The 24,689-nt window shown below is 45.2% G+C and overlaps 1 protein-coding gene across 3 annotated transcripts in view; it reads left to right on the top strand.

Moving 5' to 3' along the window:
* DDX11 (DEAD/H-box helicase 11) overlaps positions 1–24,689 on the top strand; it is a 1,292,375-nt gene that overhangs the window by 1,053,542 nt on the left and 214,144 nt on the right. For all 3 annotated transcript variants that reach the window (XM_069628571.1, XM_069628573.1, XM_069628572.1), the window contains one exon: positions 19,577–19,680. In XM_069628571.1, coding sequence (XP_069484672.1) covers positions 19,577–19,680 — 104 coding nt within the window. The remainder of the gene's footprint in view (positions 1–19,576; positions 19,681–24,689) is intronic.

Below are 24,689 nucleotides of genomic sequence, written 5' to 3' on the forward strand. Positions count from 1 at the left end.
CGCAGTATACGTAAAGCTACCTGCACTGCATTCTGTGGAGCATAGAGAGAAGAGCTGTCTTTCGTTCTGAGCTGCACAGTATGTCTCGCCGGATACCTCCCTTGTCAAGCGCTAGCCTCTTGCATGTGCCCAGCTTGCATGTGCCAAGTTCAAACCCCGGCAGTGCCTGCTACTTTCAGACCATTAAATTGGATAATAGCTATTGTGAGAAACCTGAGGGTGTTCCTACCTTTAGACCCTGAGGATCTTTGGTTCAGGTGGCCAGAAGAGGGTCATTGTGTATGAATCCCGACCCCAGGGGTGGGCAAGCCAAGGAGGATTACCTGGCTAGGGGGTCCTTGAGAAGCGGCAGAGAGACACACAATGGTGAGATAGGGTATTCCCCTTTTTTCACTACCCTAGAAACCACCATCGCTACCTTTTGTATGGGTAACTACATCTCCCATAATCCCTCTTCACACTTTCCCAAATTCACTGAGAAGATCAAGAGGAGGAATAGAAGTATGAGGATTACCTCCTATACTATGCAAGGCTTCTGTCCCACTAATGAGGCCAGGCATAGTCAGGCACACACCTTTGATCACAGACACCTGAAACCTATGATTAAATTATTTAATAAAAGGGGGCTGGTACTGGTGTTTGGGGCGCAAGGCTGGAGTGCAGACAGAGCGCTGGCTCTGAAGCAACAGAAGCAGGGCTGTGTCACGCGGGGGACAGAGAAAGCGGATGACCAAGGACACTGGGGTGCCAGAAGATTAGCAAGATACCCACACTACCTTTTGACCACAGAGTGTTGGGAGCGGTCAGCACGCAAAAAAGGAAGGGAACCACATGCCAGGTGTGGCAGAAACCAGCAGGCTCCCCTCCCAAGGCAAGAATCCTCCCTCACAGAGAGGCGAATGCAGCCCTACGGGAGAGACTTCAACCAGCTGGCTGGTGAGTGAGGAAAGAAGCCGGGCCATGCACAGCCCACGGTGAAGGTTGTGCGAGTTGTTAACGGTTTAAAACAAACTTTATCCAAGCGTGTGTTCGAAGGTGAAGGAAGGTCTGAAACGGACATTGCCAAAAACAAATATTTTAATATTTCAAGTTGAAGAAACTGTGTCAGCAGAGTGGTCCAGAGAGGCGTTCACATATTTTAAAAATAATCTGTTCTGTGAAGGAATTTAAGATTTAAAGTGAATTCAGGAAAAGTGTGATGCCAGCAGTGGTCGAAGTGTAAGAAAAGAAGTAGTGGAACTATGTTCCCTGCTAGCCTGCCCTGCCCCTCACAAACCCCATTGCTCTGCCCCCTCCCACACACAATACAAACCCCCAAACACACGTGCCTGCTGTTTAAGGTAATGTTCAGTGCAGTGCACTGGAAGTGCAAGTTTCAACTTCTTCCTACACTGTTATTTTAAAACAAAACCGTTCTGGAACGGTTTCTTTTTAAAATGAAAGTATAGGAGCTGTAAAACTTAATTTTAAAAAGTAGAGGAGCACCGCTCCCAACCGCTCCTGCTCACTTCGACCACTAGATGCCAGTGGAATAAACCTAGTGGAAGGGAAGTCTGAGGTGCAAGAAAGTAAAGAGGTCTGAGCCCAGCGGAGGGAGACCTGCAATGACAACAAATTCGACACCTTCAATATTGACGGCAACAATATCAAAGTATCGAAAGACGTCAAAACTCTAGGCATGCACATAGACTCCTCCATCTCACTTGGCAAACAAATCAACGCTACCGCCTCTACGACTGCTTATACATGTAAGCTCATCAACACATGTAGACCTTTCTTGACGACTGCAAACTGCATCACCTTTGCTAGGGCTCTAGTCTAACCAAACTAGACTATTGCAATGCGCTGTACCTAGGCACTAGTAAACACAATCTAAATAAATTACAGATCTACCAAAACAACGTCCTAAGAGCAGCCACCAACTTCCCCAGAAAACTTCATATCTCAGAGCTGAGGCGTAGTGTTCACTGGCTCTCAATCAACCAAAGAATCAAACTCAAAACTCTTTCCCTCCTACATAAATGTATACATGATCAAGCACCTAAATACCTCTGCGATAAATTCAAATTCCAGCCGTCATTAAGACAAACGAGATCCTCCAACTATCTCATCATTCCAAAATTCAAACTGCAAAAAGCAGGAGGCAAAAGCTTCCCAGTCCTAGCAGCCAAAACTTGGAATGTACTACCTCCCAACATCAGGTTAGAACACTCCTTTCACAATTTCCGGCATATGGCCAAATCCTGGCTCTGTCTGAACGAAAAACTAATTCTCCTCATCTCCAAATTACAAACACTGCTTAGCTATAAAGATTCTATTCACTAGCTATCTATACTGTATATACTTACTGCTGTGTAATAAGCCTATCTAAGCTTGCAAATGATGTGATATACTATGCCTGTAATTGTAATCAATGTGATTTTCTATGCCTGTATATGTAAATATAATTATGCTCTATATGTACCTAAGAAATGTGCCCAGCTGCCTCAGGGCTCGGTGCGCTATATAAATAATATAAAATACAATACAATGTACTATAGTGAATTATAAAAACATCAAGACCCACAATGCAACAGTGTCGGAGTGTTCAGGCATGACGGAAGGAAGAATAGTGCCATTTCGAAAGCCTCTGACATAGTGTTAAAGGGTAGGATGTAAGAAGATTGGGGCAAAGGACCCCTGTGAAGTTGAAAGCTATCAAGACTGATTAAACTTTGGGAGAAAAGATACCATACACAGAGTGGTACGGCGCCACGTGGGTGCTCATTCGAAAGTCTCTGTTAGGTATCCAACTGATGCTGAATGTGAGAAAAAGGAATATTGAGATTGAAGTAGTCATGCAATGGGTCAAGCTAAACCCTGTGCACATTCAAAATGCTTCGAGAGTTTAAAGTGCAACACAATTGGTCAGAACCTGGCTGAAGGAGACTAATTGAGTGAAAGAAAGGGATCTGAGCCCAGCTGACGGGGATCCAGGGTGAACCATGAGTCACTCGAGAAAGAATTAACTGAACATACTTTGAAAGTGATCTGAGCCTGGAAGAGGAGGATCCAACGTTGAACTTTTTGTTTTGAAAAGGATCTACGCCCGGCTGAGTGCTGAAAAAGGAAAAGAACGTTTTCGTGTTGTTTTTGTATACCAGGCCCTCGAAGTAAAGAGACTTGCAAGAAGTAAAGAGACTTGGACACAGAAGGTCTTGAACTGTGAAAATGGAACTCTAGCCTTGTGCCGCAGAAGCCAGAGTGTGGGTTTTTCTTGAGTGAATCGCCTTGTCCCGTGCTGAAAAAGTGGGTAAGGGAGGCCAACGGCCCGAACATCCTGACTTATCATTTTGTGAACACTTATTTCTTTTTCATGAACATCACCCCACCTAATTTTGTAAATTAGTGGTAGGGATTGGCAATAATATCTTTTTTAGTATAGGCCCTTTTTAATTTGACAAGACTCCACTAGGACTGCATTATTATTATTTGATGGTTGTAGTTTGCTCCCATCTGTAGATTTAAGTTTAGAGGGGCGTTTATCTCACCTTTCTGAAAGTTCAATAAACTCCCTTGAACTGTGGTCACTTATGTCCGTCTTACTGTTGATACCATGCCTTCTTTACACTACAATTACAGCACTGATTCACAGCGAGCATCCGCCTACGAAGTTCTATTGTCCAGACCGAACATTCACATGGTATGGTGCAAAACAATGAACCCAGCCAAATTTCTGACCTAGATTGTTACCGACAATGGTGACGAACATGATTGCACAAATTATGAGGGGCCAGATGAGGACATATGTGAGAAACCAGAAGGTGTCTCACCCACTAGTCCCCGGAGATCTGTCATCCATGTGGCCAGGATACAGCCATCGCTTTTGGATCCAGTTCCTGCTGATGGACCAGTGCGGGAGGATCACCTGGGTGAGGGGTCTTCGGGGAGTGGGAGATCGGATGGTGAGACTCAGTATCCCTTCCCTATAACACCTTTACCCCATCCTACCAAGAAGGATATTTAGGAACTCTATCCCCACCACCCCCCTTTACAACACAAACACTTTCTCACGGACAGCCCGCTATGAGAGAAAACGGACTAACACTCGAGCCGTATACCTGACATATCCCAATACAATGGTCAGGCAAGGTCATGCAATTACTGAAGTCACACACACCTGACTTCCATTAAGCTTACCCACACAGATACATGGCGGAGCACAAGAGCACACTCTGAGCGAGGCCAACAGCAGTTCCAAGATGGGATGGCAGTTTAACGAGAGAAGAAAGACGGCAAGACAGAAGGGGATCGCAAGGAGCAAAGTTCCCTTGACCTTTTCGACAAGGAGCCGTTGCTTTCATGAGCCCTCGAGCGTAAGACCAGAAAACAGGCTGAAGAATCCTACATTGTGTGTAGGGGATACTTGGGGCCCTCCCGCGTCAATAATCAAGTCGGGGAGAATCACCAGCTGCTGTGGTGCTGTCCTTGGCTACAAGAACAAAGCAGTGTCGGGGAAAACAACACAGCCGGTGAGTTGGGGAGACCGATACAAGACCGGTCTGTGTTGAAGCCAAGGTTGCAAGCAGCAACATTGTATGGCGAGTGCTGGAACGGACATTGTTTGAAATACGCGTGATGAAAAACGCAAGTAAAGTTGAACTGCTGATGAGTGATTGAACTTTGAAACCAAGATACAATCCCTTTGACAGAGTGGTCCAGCACCGCATGTGTGCTCAATCGAAGGTATCTGTAAGGTATCCAGCTGAAAAGTGAAAGAGTTGTAGAGAATTGTGATTCGGAGTGGTCCTGCGATGGGTCAAGCTAAATCCTGCGCATAGTCAAAGGTCTTCGATGTTGATACAGTAAAGAAAGTTTGTGGCAAATAAGATGAAGTTGGTCCAAGCCCGGCAGAGGGAGATCAGTTGAAAGCTTTGTGTTAAAGTGGGTCTGAGCCCTGCAGAGGGGCACCCAGGGTGAAGCAAAAATCACCTCAGAATTGGTACATGTGAAATCGTAAGAAGAGAAGAACATTGATGTTGGTCGTGTTGCATCAGGTCCTCTAAAAAGAGACTATGAATGGCAAAGAGACTTTGGCACAGAAGGCCATGATGATGAAGTTTTGAACTGCACCCATGTGTCGGCAAAAGACATTTTCCTCATTACATGGTAGGCGGTAACCATGGCGCTATTAGCGCCATGGTTGCTGCCGGTATTTTACCGTGTCCGCTTTGGTGGATGGCAGAATTACCGCCCTACTCCAAGGTGAGCGGGGGCGGTAATTCCCCATTCACCAAGGCACTTCCCCATTCCCATTTTTGCCCCCATAGGGCATAATGGGAATGGGGAAGGAGCTAATTACGGTACCGCAAATTGCGGTACCGTAATTAGCACCGAGGTCCCTTTGCAGCACCCTACTTTAACGGCTGGTAAAACCAGCTGTTAAGGTCGGGTCCCGCAAAGGGAACTCGTAGTAAGGCGGTAAGGGTTTACCGGTGCCGGTGCCCTTACCGGTACCGGTAAACCCTTACCCCCTACCGTGTAATGAGGCCCATTGTCATTGACCTCAATGACCGAAGTAGCGATCATGAAGTTTGCGAACAGGCCTGTATACATGTGTCGCAATCTCTTGAAAAAGGTTAAAAAAAAAGGTAAACGCTGCGGACAAGTAAGTATGGTTGCTTCAGTGTGTGGGGGGGGTCGATCAGACTACCAGCCCGATAGCCTGGTGTAAAGAGATGGGCACTGACCCTCACGATTTTGGCCATCCTATTGGGTTTGTACAATCTAAAAAGAATAACGACAACTTTCAGGTTGCCTCTTCCACACGGTCACATAAATCTACTGAAGATCTGGTTAAAGGCCAACGGAGACAAATTACTTCACTTTGGTTTTTAAATTTGAAAAGACCTTGCTCTGTTACTCTTGTAATCCCGAACGCAGGCGTCACTCAGACACCAATGATGGGTTCTACTGCCCAAGCAGGAGGAATAGCGACACGGTCAGTTATCGTAATTATTCCTTTTAATGTTAACAGATCAACCATTAGGATTATCCTTCTCAAATCTACGGTCGGGTTCTTCACATTTGGTGACCAATGCACAGTCTGCTCCCATTGACCCTGCCATGACCTGTTCCTCTAAGATCTTAGGGTGAGAGACTGTTAGGGAGAATTCTCATTTCTGTGCTAATTCCCTTCAACCTTAGAGACCCCCAGTTCTTTTGCTGGACTTTAAGACTTTTTAATTTTAACCCTGGAGTGAGTGAGCCCTTTTCCTCACTCTCACATTTGTTTTGACCTGATTTCGATTGTGTTTCCTTTATTTTTGGAGTCTGACAAACGCCATAGGCATCTACCTTTTGTATGGTGATGCACAGCACCTTCAGTGCAGCGTCACAGAGAAATCTGTTGTGAGGTCTTTCTTGGGTTTTACTCTGCACGCCATCCAGGTTTGAGCCCTTTGTTCATTTTGCCTTTGGCGGGCTTCAGTGCTGAAACCCGTCTCTGGCTCCAGTGTGTCTGGAAGGGCAGGAAGTGAGGGAGGTGCCTGAAACTCCCCTGTCCTTTGTCTCTGACAATGCCTGAATTCACCCACTCCCGAATGGCTGGCTGGCTGTCCTTTTAGGACAGCCACCCTGCTGTTTGAGTGGCAGCCTAGGCTGTGCATGAATGGGAGAAACCTGCTTAAAAGGCAAGGGTTTTGGGACTGGAGTCTTAGTCGACCACTGGGAAGAACACCCGATGAAGAAACCGTGAACAAAGCTTGCTGCATCCTCCTGGACCTTGTCTGGTGAAGCCCTGTTGCTGTGCTGAAACTCCATTTTCACCAAGAGAAGCTCCGTAAGGGATGACTTCTTCCCTTGGGTTAGTGGGACCAACTAACCCCGAGACGAACTCCACTGGACCCTCTTCCCCGACTGGCTGTACTTATTTTCTGCTGCAAGTACTGAGTGCCAGGGGTCAAGAAATCCGTAGTCGAGTGCAACGTCTGCAATTCTGCCAGAAGCTCCAGGAGTCTCCTAAGGGACCCTCCAGAAGTAGGACGACCAGAGCTCAAGTCCCCTCACCAGAGTGCTGGACTCGAGGAGTGGTGGAAGCCCAACAAATGTCCAAGATCGGCAGTGGTGCTGTTTACCGAGCGCTGAAACCGTAAAGTGCCGCTGATCTGAAAAGAGGCTGTAGCTGCCGCTGATCTCCGAATTGCGCAGCAGGAGTCCTCCAGATGTTCTCCCTCTTGTCCCCACGACTGCGGCCCAGGAACCCAGGATCTGCATCACCACAACCAGACAGAAGCCAGCCGGACCACTCTACATCTAACCAAAGGTACTGTTCCAACTTGGGGTACTTACCTCAGTGTCTTTAGCTTTGCTCTTCTCAGTTGAGACCTGCAGTAGCTACTTTGCTAGAGTTGATTTCAGCTCTACCCTTCACAAGTGTAACAGCTTGTGACCCTACAGTGATTTTTCTTCAGAGACTGTCTTGTTATCTAAGAAGGGCCTAGGCTCCATATACTGTGCTCCAATTGACATTTTCTGTCCTGGCTCCCTGTATACCTTTCTAGTCCATTTGACTTTGACAATTACTGTCCCTCAGAGGTGATAACTTGGTTTTAAACTATTATTGTTGGGAAAGGCTTTTGGCCAGACTTCATTGTAAGATTTAAGTGCTCACATGCTCTGAGAACCTGTTTAAAAAAAGAAAAGTTTATTTTTGTAACCACAATATTAGATACAGACTTCCAAATACAATTGCATACCCACATGTTGCCGAATCATTTCTGTGTCCCACACCCGCACCCCAGCCTAATTCGCCCGCCTTATCCTTCATTGCATTGACTGCCTCATATATTCATTATCTCACTCTGTCCATTATGCCAGGGCTTCCTGTACACTTTGCTCTTTAGCCTGCCTAGAGGCCATCAGTTCCTGCACTATCTGCTTCCATGAACTGAAGTTCACATTCTGCTCCCCTTGGCCCCTACGGATTGCCTCCTGCCACACTGTGGTTTCTGCCAATGTCCATTTCTGGAGGTCGCTTCACCACCGATTTATGTCTGGACCCTTGGATGCTTTCCAGCCCATTGCTATCTGGCACTTTGCTAGGATGTATACTAGGTCCTTCAACTTGTTCAAGTGCCTGGCCCGCTTCGGGCGTGCAAAGATTGTTAGCATGCAGGCCTTGGGGACCCTATGTCCAATGTTATGCCCGCCTTGGCTAACGCTCGGGCTATCTCATCCCAGTACTGACGGCTCTTTCCACATGCCCAGAACATGTGTATCAGGCCGGCATTAATTAATCCACATTTTGGGCAAGACTGTTCCGTGGCATTGCTAAACTTGGCTATTCTCTCTGGGGTTAAATATGCCCTATGGGTTATGTGCAATTGTATTACCTGGAATCTCGCGTTCCTGGACACTTTTTTGTGATAAGTCATTATTCTGCTCCATACTGCATCTTTGAATGACTCCAGCAGGTCCGCCTCTCAACTGAGCCTGGCCTGCCTGTGCATGTCCCCACTCTGAAACATTAATAGCTCATATATTCTAGACATTGCATGCCCCCCTTCTGAAATTTCAGAAAATGTTTGTATCCCCTCATCTGCTTGCAATATCCGGTCTGTTCCTGGCCATTTTTGCTTCAGGATAGTGATGTGGCGTATATTGCATGCTGTCCCCCATGCATGCCTGCCTCGGACGTGAGCATTTCAAAGTCCAACCGTTTGCCTTCTCATAATAAATCTCCCAACATTACCACTCCCATGGGCTCCCAATACCTCCTCACGTTTATCTGAGTTGTGCTGCTTCCTTCCTTAATGCCATTATTGGAATCTGGGGGGAGTAGTGTGTTTCCTTCTTTATAAACCGCATGGCCCTGAGCTACTTACCTACACAGTAGAGCTTTCGAGGCATGGTGTGGCGCTGTCCATATCATCTCCTTCAGGTAAAATGGGGTACTTGCTGGATGCGTCAGCCGCACTTCTTGGGACTGCTCGTCCGACAGCCAACTCGTGACATACTGCAGCTGGCACGCAAGGAAATATGCCTCAAAATGAGGTACGTTGATACGTCCCAGCTCATACGGCCTCTGTAATTTCAACAGTGCCATCCTACATCTACAGTTATGCCATAGGAATCCACTGCATATTGGATCAAGTTTCCTGAAAAAAGCTTTAGATATATTGTATGGGATGCAAACGCCTCCCTGCTTAATGACACTATCACTCAATTAGGTCTTACGCAACGCATTGACAATCCTACACATGACAAAGGAAGAACCTTGAACTGGCTAGCCGACGTCAACTGCGACATCTCCTTGACAGACATCACATCATGTGCCTGGACAGACCACCATCTTATTACCTTCACCATACCCAAAGATACACTAAAAAGTGTACCTACAACCACAGCACCACAAACCTTGGCTAGGAACAAACACAATATCACCATAGAGAATCTAAGACCCTTACTACATCCGATCACCAATACTGATCACACGATCACCAACTCAAATCCAACTTCCCTAGTCGAACTCTATAATGACACATTGGAACAAGCCTTAAACCAAATAGCACCACTTAAATTAAGAAAGGCCATACCAACTGCCCACGTGACCAAATGGTTCTCTGCAGAATTAAAAGCTCTTCGTAATATCAAAAGAACACCTGAATCTAGCTAGAGAAAAGCCCCCCCTCTCTCCTCTAAAGAAAGGTTCTCCTCTGCAGCAGCCACCTACAAAGCTGCTATTACGAACGCCAAAAAAGAGATTTTCAACACAAGAATCCACAATGCCAAATCTGGTACAAAAGAGTTATTCTCCATCCTAAGAGAACTGGAATCACCAGTGCCCACCCTCTGATGACTGCATCAAAGACAAAGCTTGGTGCAATAACATCCAACAAGCTCTCTCAAACAAAATAGCTCTTTTACAAGCAAAGATAGAATCAAAAAAAGCAAACCTCGCCACTAAAGACCACTGTAGCAATAAACATAGCTCTCCCCATCCTGACTGCCCCCCTTCCACTTCGCCCCAGTCACAGAGGATGAAGTAGTTAACATAATTGCAAGCCTAAAACGTTCTAACTGTCAAGGTGACCTGTGCCCTGCCTCATTCATAAAGGCGGGGGGTGAAGACCTAGATCCTTTCATCACCACTTTGATCAACTCATCATTTAAAAACTCATCTGTCCCCAACAACCTTAATGAGGTATGGGTCCTACCTCTTCTCAAGAAACCCAACCTAGACCCTAATACACCGACCAACTATAGGCCCATCAAAACTGTCTCCTTTCTGTTGAAAATACTAAACAGGGTGGCATACCTCCCAATGCAGCGACATCTGGAAGACAATAACCTTGTAGGCCTGCGACAATCTGGCTGTAGACCCAGGCATGGGGCCAAAACAGCCCTCTTGGACCTAAAAATCCGATGGATGAAGCTAACGATAAGGGCAATCTGGCCATCTTGCTCTTGTTGGATCTGTCAGCAGCCTTCGACTTAGTTGACCACCAAATTCTGATGAAACACCTCTCTTCGGTTGCTGCATTCTCCCAGAATGCCACCAATTGGATACGGTCCTTTCTGTCCGACAGAACGACCAGGGTCTTCACCCCCCTCTGCTGCGGCTGACCCTGTCCCAATCCAATGTGGAGTCCCCCAAGGATCTTGTATTTCCCCTACGCTTTATAACATCTTTACCAAGCTCCTCTTTGACCGCCTTGACGACTTGGGTGTCACATATACAAACTATGTTGACGACACTCGGGTCCTCATCACGCTCACTGGGAACTATGAGAAAGATGTTGCAAAATTAAATGAAATGTACCTTGAAATCTAAGCTTGGATGGCTACCTATAGCCTCTGTTTAAATGACGATGAGACGGAACTGCTCATCGTCGGCTCCCAGGCCCGTCTTAACAAACTTGACTCCAGGTATCAGTCCTTCACCATTGATGGCAACATCATAAAAGTCTCAAAAGAAGTTAAAGCGCTGGGTATGTATCTAGATCCACACTCTCGCTCAAAAAACAAATCAACGCTATTATCTCATCCACGGCCTATACTAATAAACTTATCAATGCCTGCAAACCATTCATATCTACTGACAGCCGCCTCACATTGGCTAGGGCTCTGATACTGTCTAGATTGGATTATTGCAATACACTCTTCCTAGGCTCCACTAATCACAACCTGAACAGACTACAGATACTACAGAACAACACCCTCAGATGTGCCCTCAACCTTCACTGCAAGGCTCACATCTCCACCTTCAGAAAGGAGGTTCACTGGCTCCCTATCCGCGATAGAATCAATTTACGCTCAGTTGTCATCATGCACAAATGCCTCTCTCTGACAGCCCCATGATACTTATCAGATAAATTCACCAGACAAAGCTCGCCCAGACCGACCAGAACCCCATATCTGCACTAACTAAACATTCTGAAAATTCAACCTAAAAATGACAGGGGGAGCTAGCTTCCCTGTGTTAGCAGCGAAATGCTGGAACGCACTTCCCATGGCAATCTGAGCCGATGCTTTGTTGTGGTCATTCAGAGCCAAGGCGAAGGAGCTGTTCACAATTCAACAATAGCCTGCTACTTGCCCTCAGCAAATTCTTTCACCCTGTCAATTTTGTGTTTTCTATAGCTGCGGACCAATCTGTAACCAGGTCCAGTTTGTAACCTTTGTTGCCTGCACTGTCTCGGACCATCCTGTAACCTGGTCCCTCATGTTATTTATTGTATTGTATCGGCTTCTGCTGTCTTTCGCATGTGCAACCTTCTGTAACCCATGTTGCTCCATAAGTCTAATGTGCCCAGTTACCCCAGGGTTCAGCTGCGCTATACAAATAAACAAACTAAACTAAACTAGTAAATAAGTGTAGCAACCTCGGGAGCACCACTATCTTCAACAGTGTTGCTCTCCCCATCAAAGAGAGTGGCAACCTAGCCCAGAAAGTCATAGCTTTCTCAGTTTTACCTATCGCTTTCATCGTGTTCTGTGTATATTCTAGATTGGGGTCATGGAAAATGTCCACTCCTAGGTATCTAAATGAATTCACTGCCCACTGGATCGGCAGCACTGGTAGCGAGTTAAGGGGTTTCCCTGTGTACCCAGCCAGGGGGAACATGCAAGATTTCTGTGCATTTATCGTGATACCGGATAGTTCTGCGTATCGCTCGAGCACGTCCAAAATATACTTCAGCATACCACCTTAACAAACTCCAAAGAGTGCAAAACGCTGCTGCTAAACTGCTCCTCGCCCTGGGTCCAAGAGACCACACCTCTCCAGCTCTCCGAACCCTCCACTGGCTTCCAGTCGGACGAAGGGCCACTTTCAAGGCCCTGTGCATCACTCATCTTGCAGTGCACAAGACCGGTCCACTATACATGCAATATACATGCAAGATAAGTTAAAACCTTACCTTCCACCGTGCATCCTAAGATCAAGCACTGCCCTCCTTTTAGTGATCCCAACCACTAACTCCGTCAGGGTCGGAGGATCCTCTTTCACAGCATTGGCCCCGACTCTGTGGAACTCGCTTCCACCACACATCTTACACACCCAAGACTATATGACATTCCGCAAATGACTAAAAACATGGCTCTTTCCATAACGCCAACATCAACCTTAATGATGCGACTGAACTTCCAACAACCTAATGACTAAATACACAATAGGTCTCCCAGCCTTGTCTTCAATGAATACACCCACTGATTGGGCTATAGACAACCATATCCCCGAACAATGATCTCTTCAAGATCCTACCCATATGAGTCCCCCACCCCGTGTAACGTCCCCGCATCGTCGCTGTGTGCCCTTACTTCGCCCTTGCAATGTCACCCACCCTCCTGTTCCTGTGATGTAACTATATAACCCTCTGTATCACCCCTCGTGCAATGTTCCCTCTAATTATTTTTCCCTAAGTGCAGGAATGGTTAGATTGTGTGCCCGCTTTATTTTCCATGTGTGCAACTGAATAACGAGGTAAGCCACTTTGTGAGCATGCGTACTTAGTGAGCTACAATTTCCGAAGAGTTTGGAAGGGTATTTCCTCTTCCCAACCACTGCAATTCTTTACAAATCCATGTAAAAGGAGCATCTTACAACATTTTTTACAAACATATATAGTAAAAAAAGAAATTGTTTACATGTGACTATAAGTAGAGCTCATCAACCATTCCAAGACTTCATACTATCTACCAAAAGTACTCCAGTGCATAGAATAAAAATTGTATGCACAAAAAAAGCTTTGTATGCTCAGGATAAACAATAGGTTTAGTTGTGGCAATTAATTTGTCGACACAGCTCAGAGACAATGAAGAAAGTGTTTAATACCTTTGAAATAAATACAAAAATCAAATATATTGCTTATCAATGATGTGGTTGTCAACAATTCGAGATAGCCCTGTTGAAGAAAATCACATATTTGCCTTCTAAGTCAATAGCAGCAATGCTCACAGGTACAACAGATTGAGTGCCTTCTTCCTTAATTTAGGGACCCCTCTTCTGAAATTCATCGATATCATTTGAACAAGATGCATGGGGATGCTAGAGGCAATAAACGCAAACACATGATATATTGAAAAGCCCTGAGCAGCTGAGAAGCGAAAGAAACAAAAGGTGCAGTTTCCTAGACTGTTACTAGAGTGCCCTATCCTTTAGGAAACAAACAACAGATTTCCTTCACTGTACTGCCAAAACATCTGATTTGCTATTTGAAAGTTGCTGATTTGTTCTGCACCCCGATGGAGTGTTCCCCTGTGCCCTTAACCTGTACCTGCCCCCGGCTCCTGTGCTAGCCTCCAATACTAGTTGGCGGGGCTCGGTTAAAAGTGAGGGATTTTAGTAGTAAAACACTAACTGGGATATTTGCATACCCACCATACTTTGCAAGCAAAACATATTTAAACTCTCACCATGACATTATGTGTAGTTTAGGAAAATCAATGCACACAAAGGGGGGGAAGCCCAATTGTACTACCTGAGTAGTAGCTCTACCTTGTATCGGGAAAATAAATATTGAAGACCTAGGAGGTAGTTATCTCATATCAACAGCTTACATGCAACATTCATTAAATCAGTGCTGTAAGAAGTACATATTTAATCATTTATTAATAATCAATTTAATAGAAAAACACGTTTAAAGCTTAAAAAACCGGTGGGTCACTCCCATTCACTTTACATAATAAAACAATTAGAACACTGTCTAAAAAAAGAAATTTTAGTCGTGACACATGGACTAAGAGACAATCTAGTAACGTTTGTCTGATTGACAAATATTAGATTCAATGAACAATGCAGGAAGCTATTGCTATCTTGCACTGATCGTGGAACCCTATGTTGAGATAACTATTTCATCATTCTAGTGATTGCTTATCTAGATGGAGAAAAACTCGACATGTTTCAGTTGTCTTATATTTTTTCGGAACTTTCTTTAGGAGCTGTGTCACTGTATCTAAATAGTAACAGTAAAAAAGCAACAAGAAGTGCTATAGATGCATATCTCAAGCGATAATCATGATAGGTATCAAACTTGAATGTATTTTCTGCAGCTGTTGATATGGGACAGAAAAACATAAAGAGAAGAGTAAGCTATGAATGCTCTTTTTTCTTCTAAGATAATTGAGTTTTATCAGACAGGGCTTGAAGGGGCCCCTGAGGGACCCTCGGATGTGGAAACAAGGCACAGTCACCACACAGGAATAGATTCGCCAAACACGAGGTTCTGTTCCCAAAATCTAGGGTTTATTGCAATATAAAATAGTCCCAGTTGGCCAAGTGGTCCCACGCCCCGCAACGTGTGTCTAACAGACATCGTGGGACGCAAGAGGGTGCGATACGTACATCAGTTACATATATACAAACGGAGCACCTTACAATCAGCAATGACACAGTATGACACATTCAATGCCACCCTCAATTTATTTCCCTTTGAATTAGAGGCGATGATTGACCATCGTGACAAATATGTCACCTTAGACCACCATATTTAGTAACAATTTGCAATCTCCAGTTTTACAGACACCATTCTTTGTTTGCGAGAACACAGCGTTTCTGTTTTTCATGGGCAAGCTGCGCGCAGGAGACTGGGACATACCAGGCCTCACTATCTCTAAGTTTCGATTCTTGCTCTTAAGGTCAGCCTGCTCTCCGGGGCCTCACTGGGCTCAGAAAGGGGGGCCGTAAAGATCATCATAATTCAACTCTTTAAATGCTAGTTTCGTACATTGCTATTCTTTCAGGAGACTCGTTGGCATTTGTGTACTGATTAAATGCCTTGCTCCCTGTCTTCAAGGATATGTGAGGGAGGGAATCGTTTTTTTCTTTCTGGCTCTCCAGTGTAATGTTTCAACATGTTTCTTAGCCTTGGACCATTGAAGCGAAATAATATCTACAGCAAAGCAGTTTTACATGAGGCAAAGTGGCAACGTTAGAGAGAGCAGAGAGAGAAAACAAAATGGCGATTCTGGTCATCTTAAAATGGCTTCACTCTAGTTGAACTAATGGCTACGTAATAACTAATGACTAATGAATATATATTCTTACACTGTAAATGAGGCGATTGGTCTTCGGCCAACCAATTATCATTCATTTCCAAACCCTCAAGGGGTGTTTGCTTTTTCTGGACTGACTCTGTATCGCTACGGAGCTTTTTCTGCAGGTAATATTCTTTGTTATTCTAGTGCGGTGTATCGTTCCCATTCTAGTACAGGGAAAAGTAAACAGCCACTGTGTTGTGCCTACAAAGAAACCGTGAACGAGATCTAGTTTTAGACCGTGTTCGTAGTGCTGTTAATAAAACTAGGGACGGGGAGCTTCCGCTACCTTTTGGATCACCTTGTGCAAAGTGCAGTTATCCAGGGTGGATGTCGTCCCTCATGGCTTGTCTTTCGTTTTTCCTCTTCAATGTAGAAAAACTGGGGTTATCGCGGCTGAGTGGCAGTTTTGTGGAACTAAGAGGAATAAGAGAATGTAATGTAGGTATTGTGGCACCTATTGATCCATAATGGAATATCGCATTAGTAACATGTTCGAGCGGAATTCTCCGGGTTGTTTTAATACACCATTGTAATAATGCCTGTCTTAATTTCTAGCTAGGGGGAAATACCTTGATTTGTTCCTCTCGGTTTGCTCGCGTCTTTTGACTTCCTTCGCGAACTCTGCCGGGCACTGTATTGATACCGCCTTTTAGGCACAACCCAGTTTAGTGGGGTCACTCCAAAGATCCCCCGATCCAATATTAAAGAGCATAGTTCTTACATGCTTAAACCAGGGGAGTTTCCCGCCACCTGACGTTGCGAGAACCTCCTCCAAACCCTCCCTAAACAAAACCAGGGCTTCATTATTCCAAATGCGCAGCCAGTAAAACATTGGCTGCATCATAATGGCATATTGGATCTCACTATCTCACTGAGGCTAAATTTGCATGCCACTGGTGTGGATGGCGCATTGCAGGGTAGGCCCAGTAATGCTTTCAAAAATGTGTTTTCTGCTGTCTGAGTTGTGGTACAATCATTTGCTCCCCATAGATCGGCGCCATATATTATCCCTGGGATAATCTGGGCCTGGTTAATCTTTAGGGGCACCGAAAGAGCCTCGCCCTGCAGTCTTGCCACCAAATTTCTAATAATGCCACACTGACGCAAATGCGAAAGTGAAGACCTTGCTATCTGATCCTGCCATTTTAAATTGTTCAAGAAGATCAGCCCCAGGTATGTGTATGAGTCAACAGACTCCAAGGGCTGGCCGTTCAGGTTAAAGTTTGCCCGTACTTGGGCCTTTTTCCCAACACCACCCACCTGCATGGTTTTGGAAAAATTGATTCTTAGGCCCTTTGTAGAGCAAAGTTTATGAAAAACATCCAATTGATTTTGCAGGCCACCCAGAGTCTTTGAGAGCAAAACTGCATCGTCTGCAAACAAGAGCAGGCTGCATTTTCTATTGGCTAACATTGGGGCGTCCGTCGCAGCTTCTAAAAAGCTAGGGACCAAACTATTGATGTATAATAGAAATAGCAGAGGTGCCAGAACGCAGCCCTGCCTAACCCCCTACATCTATGGCTACTGGATTAGGTAGCTCTCCAGACCCCCAGCTTCTCCCTGCCGTGTTGCCAGACTACAATGGGCCTCCTTACGACCCTGCCGGTCCGGAAAGAACGGTGGTGGTAAAATCGATGCCACTGTTCTTTACGGACCGGCTGATTGAGAGTCCTGCATGCTGGAGGTGTCACTCCCGCCAGGTCATAGATGGAACCAGAGTTTCCATGGTCCCCATCCACATGGAGTCCTATGTGGCTCCATGGGAATGGGGACTTGCACAATTCCGCCTCCGGAATTCCCGGGGCACCGGGGTCGTAATGCCCCGGTGATTCTGGGAATTACAGAGGCGGAATGGTAATACGGGTCCGGTGGTAACCTGCCGTTTTTTCCGGCTCGGTTACCGCCGGACTCGTAATGAGGCCCAATGTCTTAATAGCATTACCCAGGGATGATGGAATACCTAATCCCTCTAGCACGGCCCAAAGAGAATCCATTGGGACCGTGTCAAAAGCTGCCTGTAGGTCCAGAAATGCCAGATGTAGACATTGTTTTGTATGTCAACATCCATGGAACAGACTGCTCAAATACCAAGTACCACCTAAATTGATATAGCTGATTTCTCTCCTACACCACAATTAAATGCTGAGAGTGCGTTTGAATCTAGAAGGTTCCAGTTTCTTGGTCGATCGCTGTTAAAGTGGGATTTAGAGAGGGGTTCATTTTGGCGCCTACCCTCTTTAATGCCTTTCTAGGCGACATAGTGGATTTGTGGTGGAATAGTGACATGGTGCCGGTAAAATTGGGGCATTTGAAAATCCCCTGGTTGGCCTTTGCGGACGACATGATCTTATTTGATAGGACTCCGCAAGGCCTCCAAATCAAATTGAAACTATTCTACAAATATAACTGATGCAACAACTTGGTGGTAAATGGTGCAAAATCAAAGGTGGTCATTTTCTCGAATAACAGAAAACCCCAAACCATGTGGTTGTCTTTGGGGACTGAGTGTTGAGCTAGTCTCATCTATTCGATATCTTGGCTATAATCTTAGAAACACGTCATCTGTAATCATGTGGAAGCTAGCCTTCAAAGATAGACTAGCTCCCCTTTTAGCCCATATGAAACAAATAAATGGAATACTATGCAGATTCTCCATTCTGCCCTTCTTAAATGTTTACCTGGGTAAGATTGAGCCACCCTATTATACGGGTTAGACATGGTATCAGTGAATGTGGGTACACACCTTGACCCTCTACAGGGTGCATTTGGAAGACTGTTCTGGGCCTTTCTCTTTCTATTCCCGACTCTATTATATGTCATGAATTGAATATAGCTTCACTTCAAGCTCGATATCTCTGGCGTAAATTGTCATCATACAATGGGTTTCTGTCCCGGCCGCACAATACATTGTACTTTGATTTGAAACAGATAATGATCGATTGTTCGGCACAGACAGTTGCTTCATTTAGGGTTGCCATGCAAAACTTGCTGGAGAGAATTGGCTCATCAGAGTTAATATCTAATCCAGATGCGGTCAAGCAAAAACTCTTCAAGGATGACTGGAGACTGACTGTTGAAGCTTTATCCAATTACTCTTCATATTGCGAATATGCTAAGTTTCCCCACAGGAAAAGTCAAATGTCAACCTATCTAAAACGCTTTCCTTGGACAAAGAGCCACAAAATGTACATGAGAATCAACTTCATACAAAAGAGAGGTTGAAAAACTGGTCTACTATTCAACACAAGGATGCGGTGTTGGCTTGCCATTTTTGTGAATCGTCAAACGGGACTGAAAGCCTCAGACACTGGATCCTAGACTGCGGAGCCCTAAATGTCATAAAATCTACCTCTTTTGTTAAAGAACTTGATTGTTTCTCATCTGACCATTCAAAGGAATTGTTGTGGGCAAGATTTATGTGGGGAGACAATGGGTCTCATTACGGGTCTGGCGGTAACCCTGCCGGTGCTACCGGCGGGTTGCCGCCGCTTAGATTGTCACCTTGCCATCCGGAAGGCCCTCAAGACCTGCAATCCCCCTGGCCCCCTTCCAGACCCTGACAATCCCATTCCATCCCTTGGGTTATTTTAAACCCCTGTCAGATAGGCAGAGGCAGCAATGAGTCCCTCAAAGTATGTACTGAGTGACGCAGATAATAGACTCCAGCAGACCGCATCACAGCATCCGCACCACGTCAACAAAACCCGAGACCTGCCAGGACACATGGGTAAGTATCGCACTCCGTGTCGATGGAAGATAGCCTCAGGCATGGCCACTCAACCGCACGCGTCTGCAATCATACGCTACTTGAAGACACATCGCACACCACCTCTGCCATTATAATGCAGCTTTGTGCCAGGCTAGAAATTCTGTCCAGCTTCCTGGCTGCTCCTCCTACATAACTGACACCTGGAGGGTTTTCAGTTTGCATTGTGATTTATTTAAATCTTCAAGAGTAACAACAAAATAATTAGAAAACAATTGAAGGATATATAAAAATAAAACACAAATGAATCCTATTGCTTTTATTTGAATTTTGGTTTTCTGTTTTCATTAGGTCATGTGATCCCTCCAGAGAATATTTTGCCTATTGTAATCTGCAGTGGTCCATCTAATCAGCAACTAGAGTTTACTTATCAAAAGAGAGACCTCCCTGAGATGGTGAGTCTATTGCAAATCTGTGGTGCTGGACTGTTTCTATTGCCTCCTTCAACAGCCACATAAGTATGTGTGCCACTTCCTGGATGGAAAAAATAAATATATAGCGTCACGCCCTAGGGATCAACAGATAACGCAAAGTCAAGGTGTATTGTTAATGTGGCTTATTAGAATGATATATTTGAAGGTGTCTTTCTGTTGTTCTCAGTCCTTCCCTCCCTCCCTTGAATGACCCTGCCTTCTTGACAAGAAAAAGTCACTTGCGGTACTTTCTTGGGTTGTATTTGCCACATAACTCTTTCTTGGCCTTGTGTATATTATGCTTGTCTCTCTGTAGTAGCCAGGATGTTGGGTAGCTCCTTCTCATCTTGTGCATTACCTAGCACCAACAATGTGCCCTGGGTCGTCTGAATGTGAGTCAGGAATCAAACTCTTAAATACAATTGAGACCCTAGGATTCTCAGACTTAACCTGTCTTCTTTAGGCGATGGAAGCCTTCTAAGGATTTTCTCCTACATCAATTTAGGGGATTATCTATTCCATTCATTTTTCACTCCTCTTTCTATTCAACACTTCCCTTTTCCTCCTTTCTGTACTAAACCTCCTCTCTTTCCTCTTCAAGTCGCTTAATAAAGCTCTAGATTGTCTTCTTCTCTTCCCCCTTTATCTCTTCTTTTGTCTCTCCCTTCTTCGCCTCTTCTTTTGATTCTGCATCATATACCTCTGTGTTCACTTTTTGCTCTGTTGCCTTTGTTCTCACTTCTCCCCCTCCTCCCTGTGCTCTGTCACTCTTCTCTCCACCACCACCACCACTAGCAATTTTTGCTCTTTTGCCTCACTCGCACTTCTCTTTTGCCTCACTCGCACTTCTCCATCCTACACCTTTGCTCTCATTTCTCCCTCTTTCACCTTTGCTGTAATTTCTCCCTCTTTCACACCTTCCATCAGTTTTCCCTCCTTAACCTCAGCTCTCCCTTTTCCCTCCTTAACCTCTGCTCTCCCTTTTCCCTCCTTTACCTTTGCTTTCCCTTCTCACCTTAACTGTATCGCTTGGGCCCCTGTTAAGGTAGCATGGCGTGTGCCTGACTCGGCTCTGGCAGTCCAAAAGTCTATAACAGGGTGTAAATCAGCAACCTTGTCTTTATTACACCAAGAAAGGGAGAGCAAAAAATCTTGATGCACTGTGCCACAAAGTCATTGTGTTCGGAAGCCTTACTTTGCAGGCAGTCAGTGTGACTTGGCAAGGTATTCTCACAACCTTTGGAATGTGGTTGGTAAGGTGACAGAAAGCTTTGCCATGCTTGAAAAGAAGGATGGTTTTGCTGATTTGGTTGGGGATGGTAAAGAAATGGGCAGATCCTTCAATCCGGTCTTGACTCTGCAGATGTGCAGCTGACTAGATGGTTGTGGGAACTATAGTCCAAAGGTATTACTGGATGAATTATTGAAAAAAGTATTTACTTTCAACTGGAAACCCTTGCTTTGCAATAATAATATTTTATTTGCTGGCAGCATATTGAAATCTCTTTTATTTGTCATGGTTATTTTGCATTTTCTAAACCTCTTTAAATCATTCAACTTGATGGACATCTTCTAAACATGGTGTCCATAGTTTTACGATTCTTATACTGATTTCTTCTTGTACTTGATGCATCTTGGGAGATGTCCTGAATACTGTGCTTCTTTGGGGCATGGTAGTTTCTAATTATTTTCTGTCTTGGTGTAGGTCTGGGGGAGGGTCATGCCTACACTCAGGCATGGAGGCAATGTTTGTGCTGCGACATTGTCACAACAACAAGATGCAAGTGTCAGCAAGATCTGTTGGGCCTACAAGGATACTATAATCATCTCCACCCCCCAAACAAATGGTCGCGAATAAATCTTGTGTGACGATCAGGGAGGTATGAGTCTTCAGAAGCTGCACCAAGCATTATATATAGGGTCATCCAAAATTCCAGATTCACAATCTCTTTAAACTTTGAATGGATGTCAAGCCACAACATCAAAAGGAGGGTGCAGGTCCATAGAATGTGCAGTAAAGTGCCCATAGAATATGCAGTTAAGTGCCTGTGCCTCCACAACCCCTCCAACATCTGTCAGACTTATTAACATGGTAATGGGCAACCATTCATGAGTCTGGACCACACATAAAGCATCTTTGCCTGGAGCTCACAGGTGACTTTTGTGATCACGAAATGTGGTTTCCTTAATAGGGGACCTCATCTCTCTCTACCATTTCAGCATAGGGAACACAATTCCAAGCACTCGCTGCTTAGATTGTCACCTTGCCTTCCAGCAGGCCCTCAAGACCTGGCAATCCCTCCCCTCCACCCTCCCCCTTCCGGATCCTGACAATCCTGTTCCATCCCTGGGGTTATTGTAACCCCCTGTTAGATAGGCTGAGGCAACAATGAGTCCCTCAAAGTACGTAATGAGCGACACAGAGAATAGACTTCAGCAGACTGCAGGACAGGATCCGCACCATGTCAAAGAAACACAAGACCTGTCAGGACACATAGGTACGTATCACACTCCATGTCGATGGAAGATAGCCGCAGGCACGGCCACTCAACCGCATGCATCTGCAATCATACGCTACTTGAAGACACATCGCACACCACCTCTGCCATTATGATGCAGCATTGTCCCAGGCCAGAAATGTTTCCAGCTCCCTTCCTGCTTCTCCTACATAACTGACGCCACTACACCGGACCTTGGACTAGCCACACTCCACATACACAGAGAACCAATACCATGTCCGCACACAGCATCTACAGATACTGAAGCACACCTAAAGTGAACCACCCACATAGTCCATAAAACCATCAACAATGCAACTATACACCAAGATGTCTAATTATTTTACAGCTACGACCACCTGTGACTCTGGATCCCTTATGGACACTATCTAACCAGTGCACAGGACCAAACCCATCATAACCCATACAACCACTAAGACCAACATAAAACACTACCACACACCTGAGGCACTGAATCTTACCCATGCGGTTACAATGCACAAGGCCTGCCACACAAACCACCACATGCAAAACAACACTCACAGACGCCAGGTCGTCCTGATTCTGAATCTATCCTCTCACTGTATCCCCACTAACCCCCCCGCTCCCTTCTCTTGCAGAGACAAGCTAGCGACTGGAGACTGCCCCTGGGTGGTAGCAGTGCACGGTACAAATCAACATAACATAACTGTTAACTTTGAGGTTCAATTGTACTTACAAATTCAGGATTCTTAAATTCCTGTTTGAACTTATCTCCATAATGCACTTAGCACAATTCACAGAACAGTGAATGTCTGCTTTTCGCATAAATATTATTATTTCGCCATCACCTATTTACTAGAAGTTGTTTGGAATTCAACCGGTGTATTATGCAGAACATGCTAAAGCAATGAGAGAGCAATCTGGTTTAAAAACAATCCAAGTTGAACATCATTCACACTGAGAGGGTGGCAAAATATTTTATCCCTGTACTGACATTTTTCACTTCTATTTCCAGATTCAGTGTAGATGTTTGTTCTCTCACGCTGGTTTATCTACATTCCTAAATACTTGAAGTGGCCATTCTCTGGTGTCAAAGTCTCCCCTACTGTTGGCAGATAGATGTGCTTGCCAAGGTTTTGAACATTTTAAGTTTCCAAAACATTTCTCTGTACAGTTCTGAACACTCTTATTGTACAGTGAGTACAAATCATGTCATATCTTACCGTAATGCTGTTTTATTTTGGTCCCGTCAGCCACATCCTCTTCTGTAACAAACAGAAAGGTGTTGGATGTTAAGCATTCCCATGAGCTACTGAAATAGAATGTTTATTAGAACCATCATCCTCAGGTTCTCCTAAGAACTTGAGATCCCTCTCCTGTGTCCTTCAAACTCTTGCCTTCTTTCATGTGATTCTGGACTTCAAAGGCACAATTGTCTGCTGGATTGTCTTAGTTGCCACTTCCCAGCCCGGTCTTTCATCTTTAATTGCTCCTTGTGTTGTAGGCAAATAATCATGTCTTCTGCAAATAAGCACATCTGGAGGAGAGGCAAGTTGATCAGCCTAACCCCGTAATCATTGTGCTAGTCCAAGTGGACCACTTACACTTACTGTAAACTATGCGGAATACACTGTTCCATATCATTTTTGTAATATGTGTTTCTGATGCTTGTTAATCTGTTTACAATCACATGCTGTGCATATAGACTGACATCCAGTGGTAACCGCGAAGTATTGAATCTTGTCTTTCGAGAATCGAAAGGGGACGTCGACATGGGCGTGCCTGTAACACTATCCCTAACATGACATGTAGTGTACCCAAAATCCCTCACGCGTCGAGGTCCATCAGATTGTTTTTTCTGGCCCAGTGTACTGGTCGCCTTATGCAGAGCTTTTCCAGAGACATTGCTATATTGTTATACTTATTGAACTTTGGTCGTTTTATATTCCCTTACCGTGCCTTCCCGCGACAGCTGTTTTCTGACCTACGCCGAAGCCTGTTCTACAGACCTTCGACGGCAGTTGATCCGGTCGGCGCTGCCAACCACGTGGCCGGGCCTTCGGGCCGGCCTACATAGTAGGGAGAGTGGGGTCGGGGTGGACATTTCCTTTTTAAGAATGCCTTTACCTTTCCTCTCTCTTTGTTTCCTTGGTCTTGACCTCACTGTGTTATTCCCGGCCTATGGACAGGACTCCATTTAGATTTTGTCCTTCATGCAAGGCAAAATACCTGTGGAAAGACAGGTGTCTTCCCATTAACCACAAAGAGGCGGCCTGTGCGGCTTGTAAGCTCTTGCGTCCCAAAACCCTAAAGGAGCGCTGTGTTAAGCGGTGGGCTGCCTACGGATTGTCACAGGCCATGAGTAGTTCCACCGCAGCCACCGAATGTGACCAAGGGCTTAGTGACGACCAGGGCTCCAATTTGGAGGCCATTGACCTAATGGCAGAGCGCTCTCGCTCTGTGTCGTCCTTCCCCAGCCCCACCAGGCATGACGTTAGTCCTGCTATGGGG

The sequence above is a fragment of the Ambystoma mexicanum genome, chromosome 12, assembly GCF_040938575.1.
Source record: "Ambystoma mexicanum isolate Mex_15411 chromosome 12, UKY_AmexF1_1, whole genome shotgun sequence".
In the NCBI taxonomy this organism is placed as follows: domain Eukaryota; kingdom Metazoa; phylum Chordata; class Amphibia; order Caudata; family Ambystomatidae; genus Ambystoma; species Ambystoma mexicanum.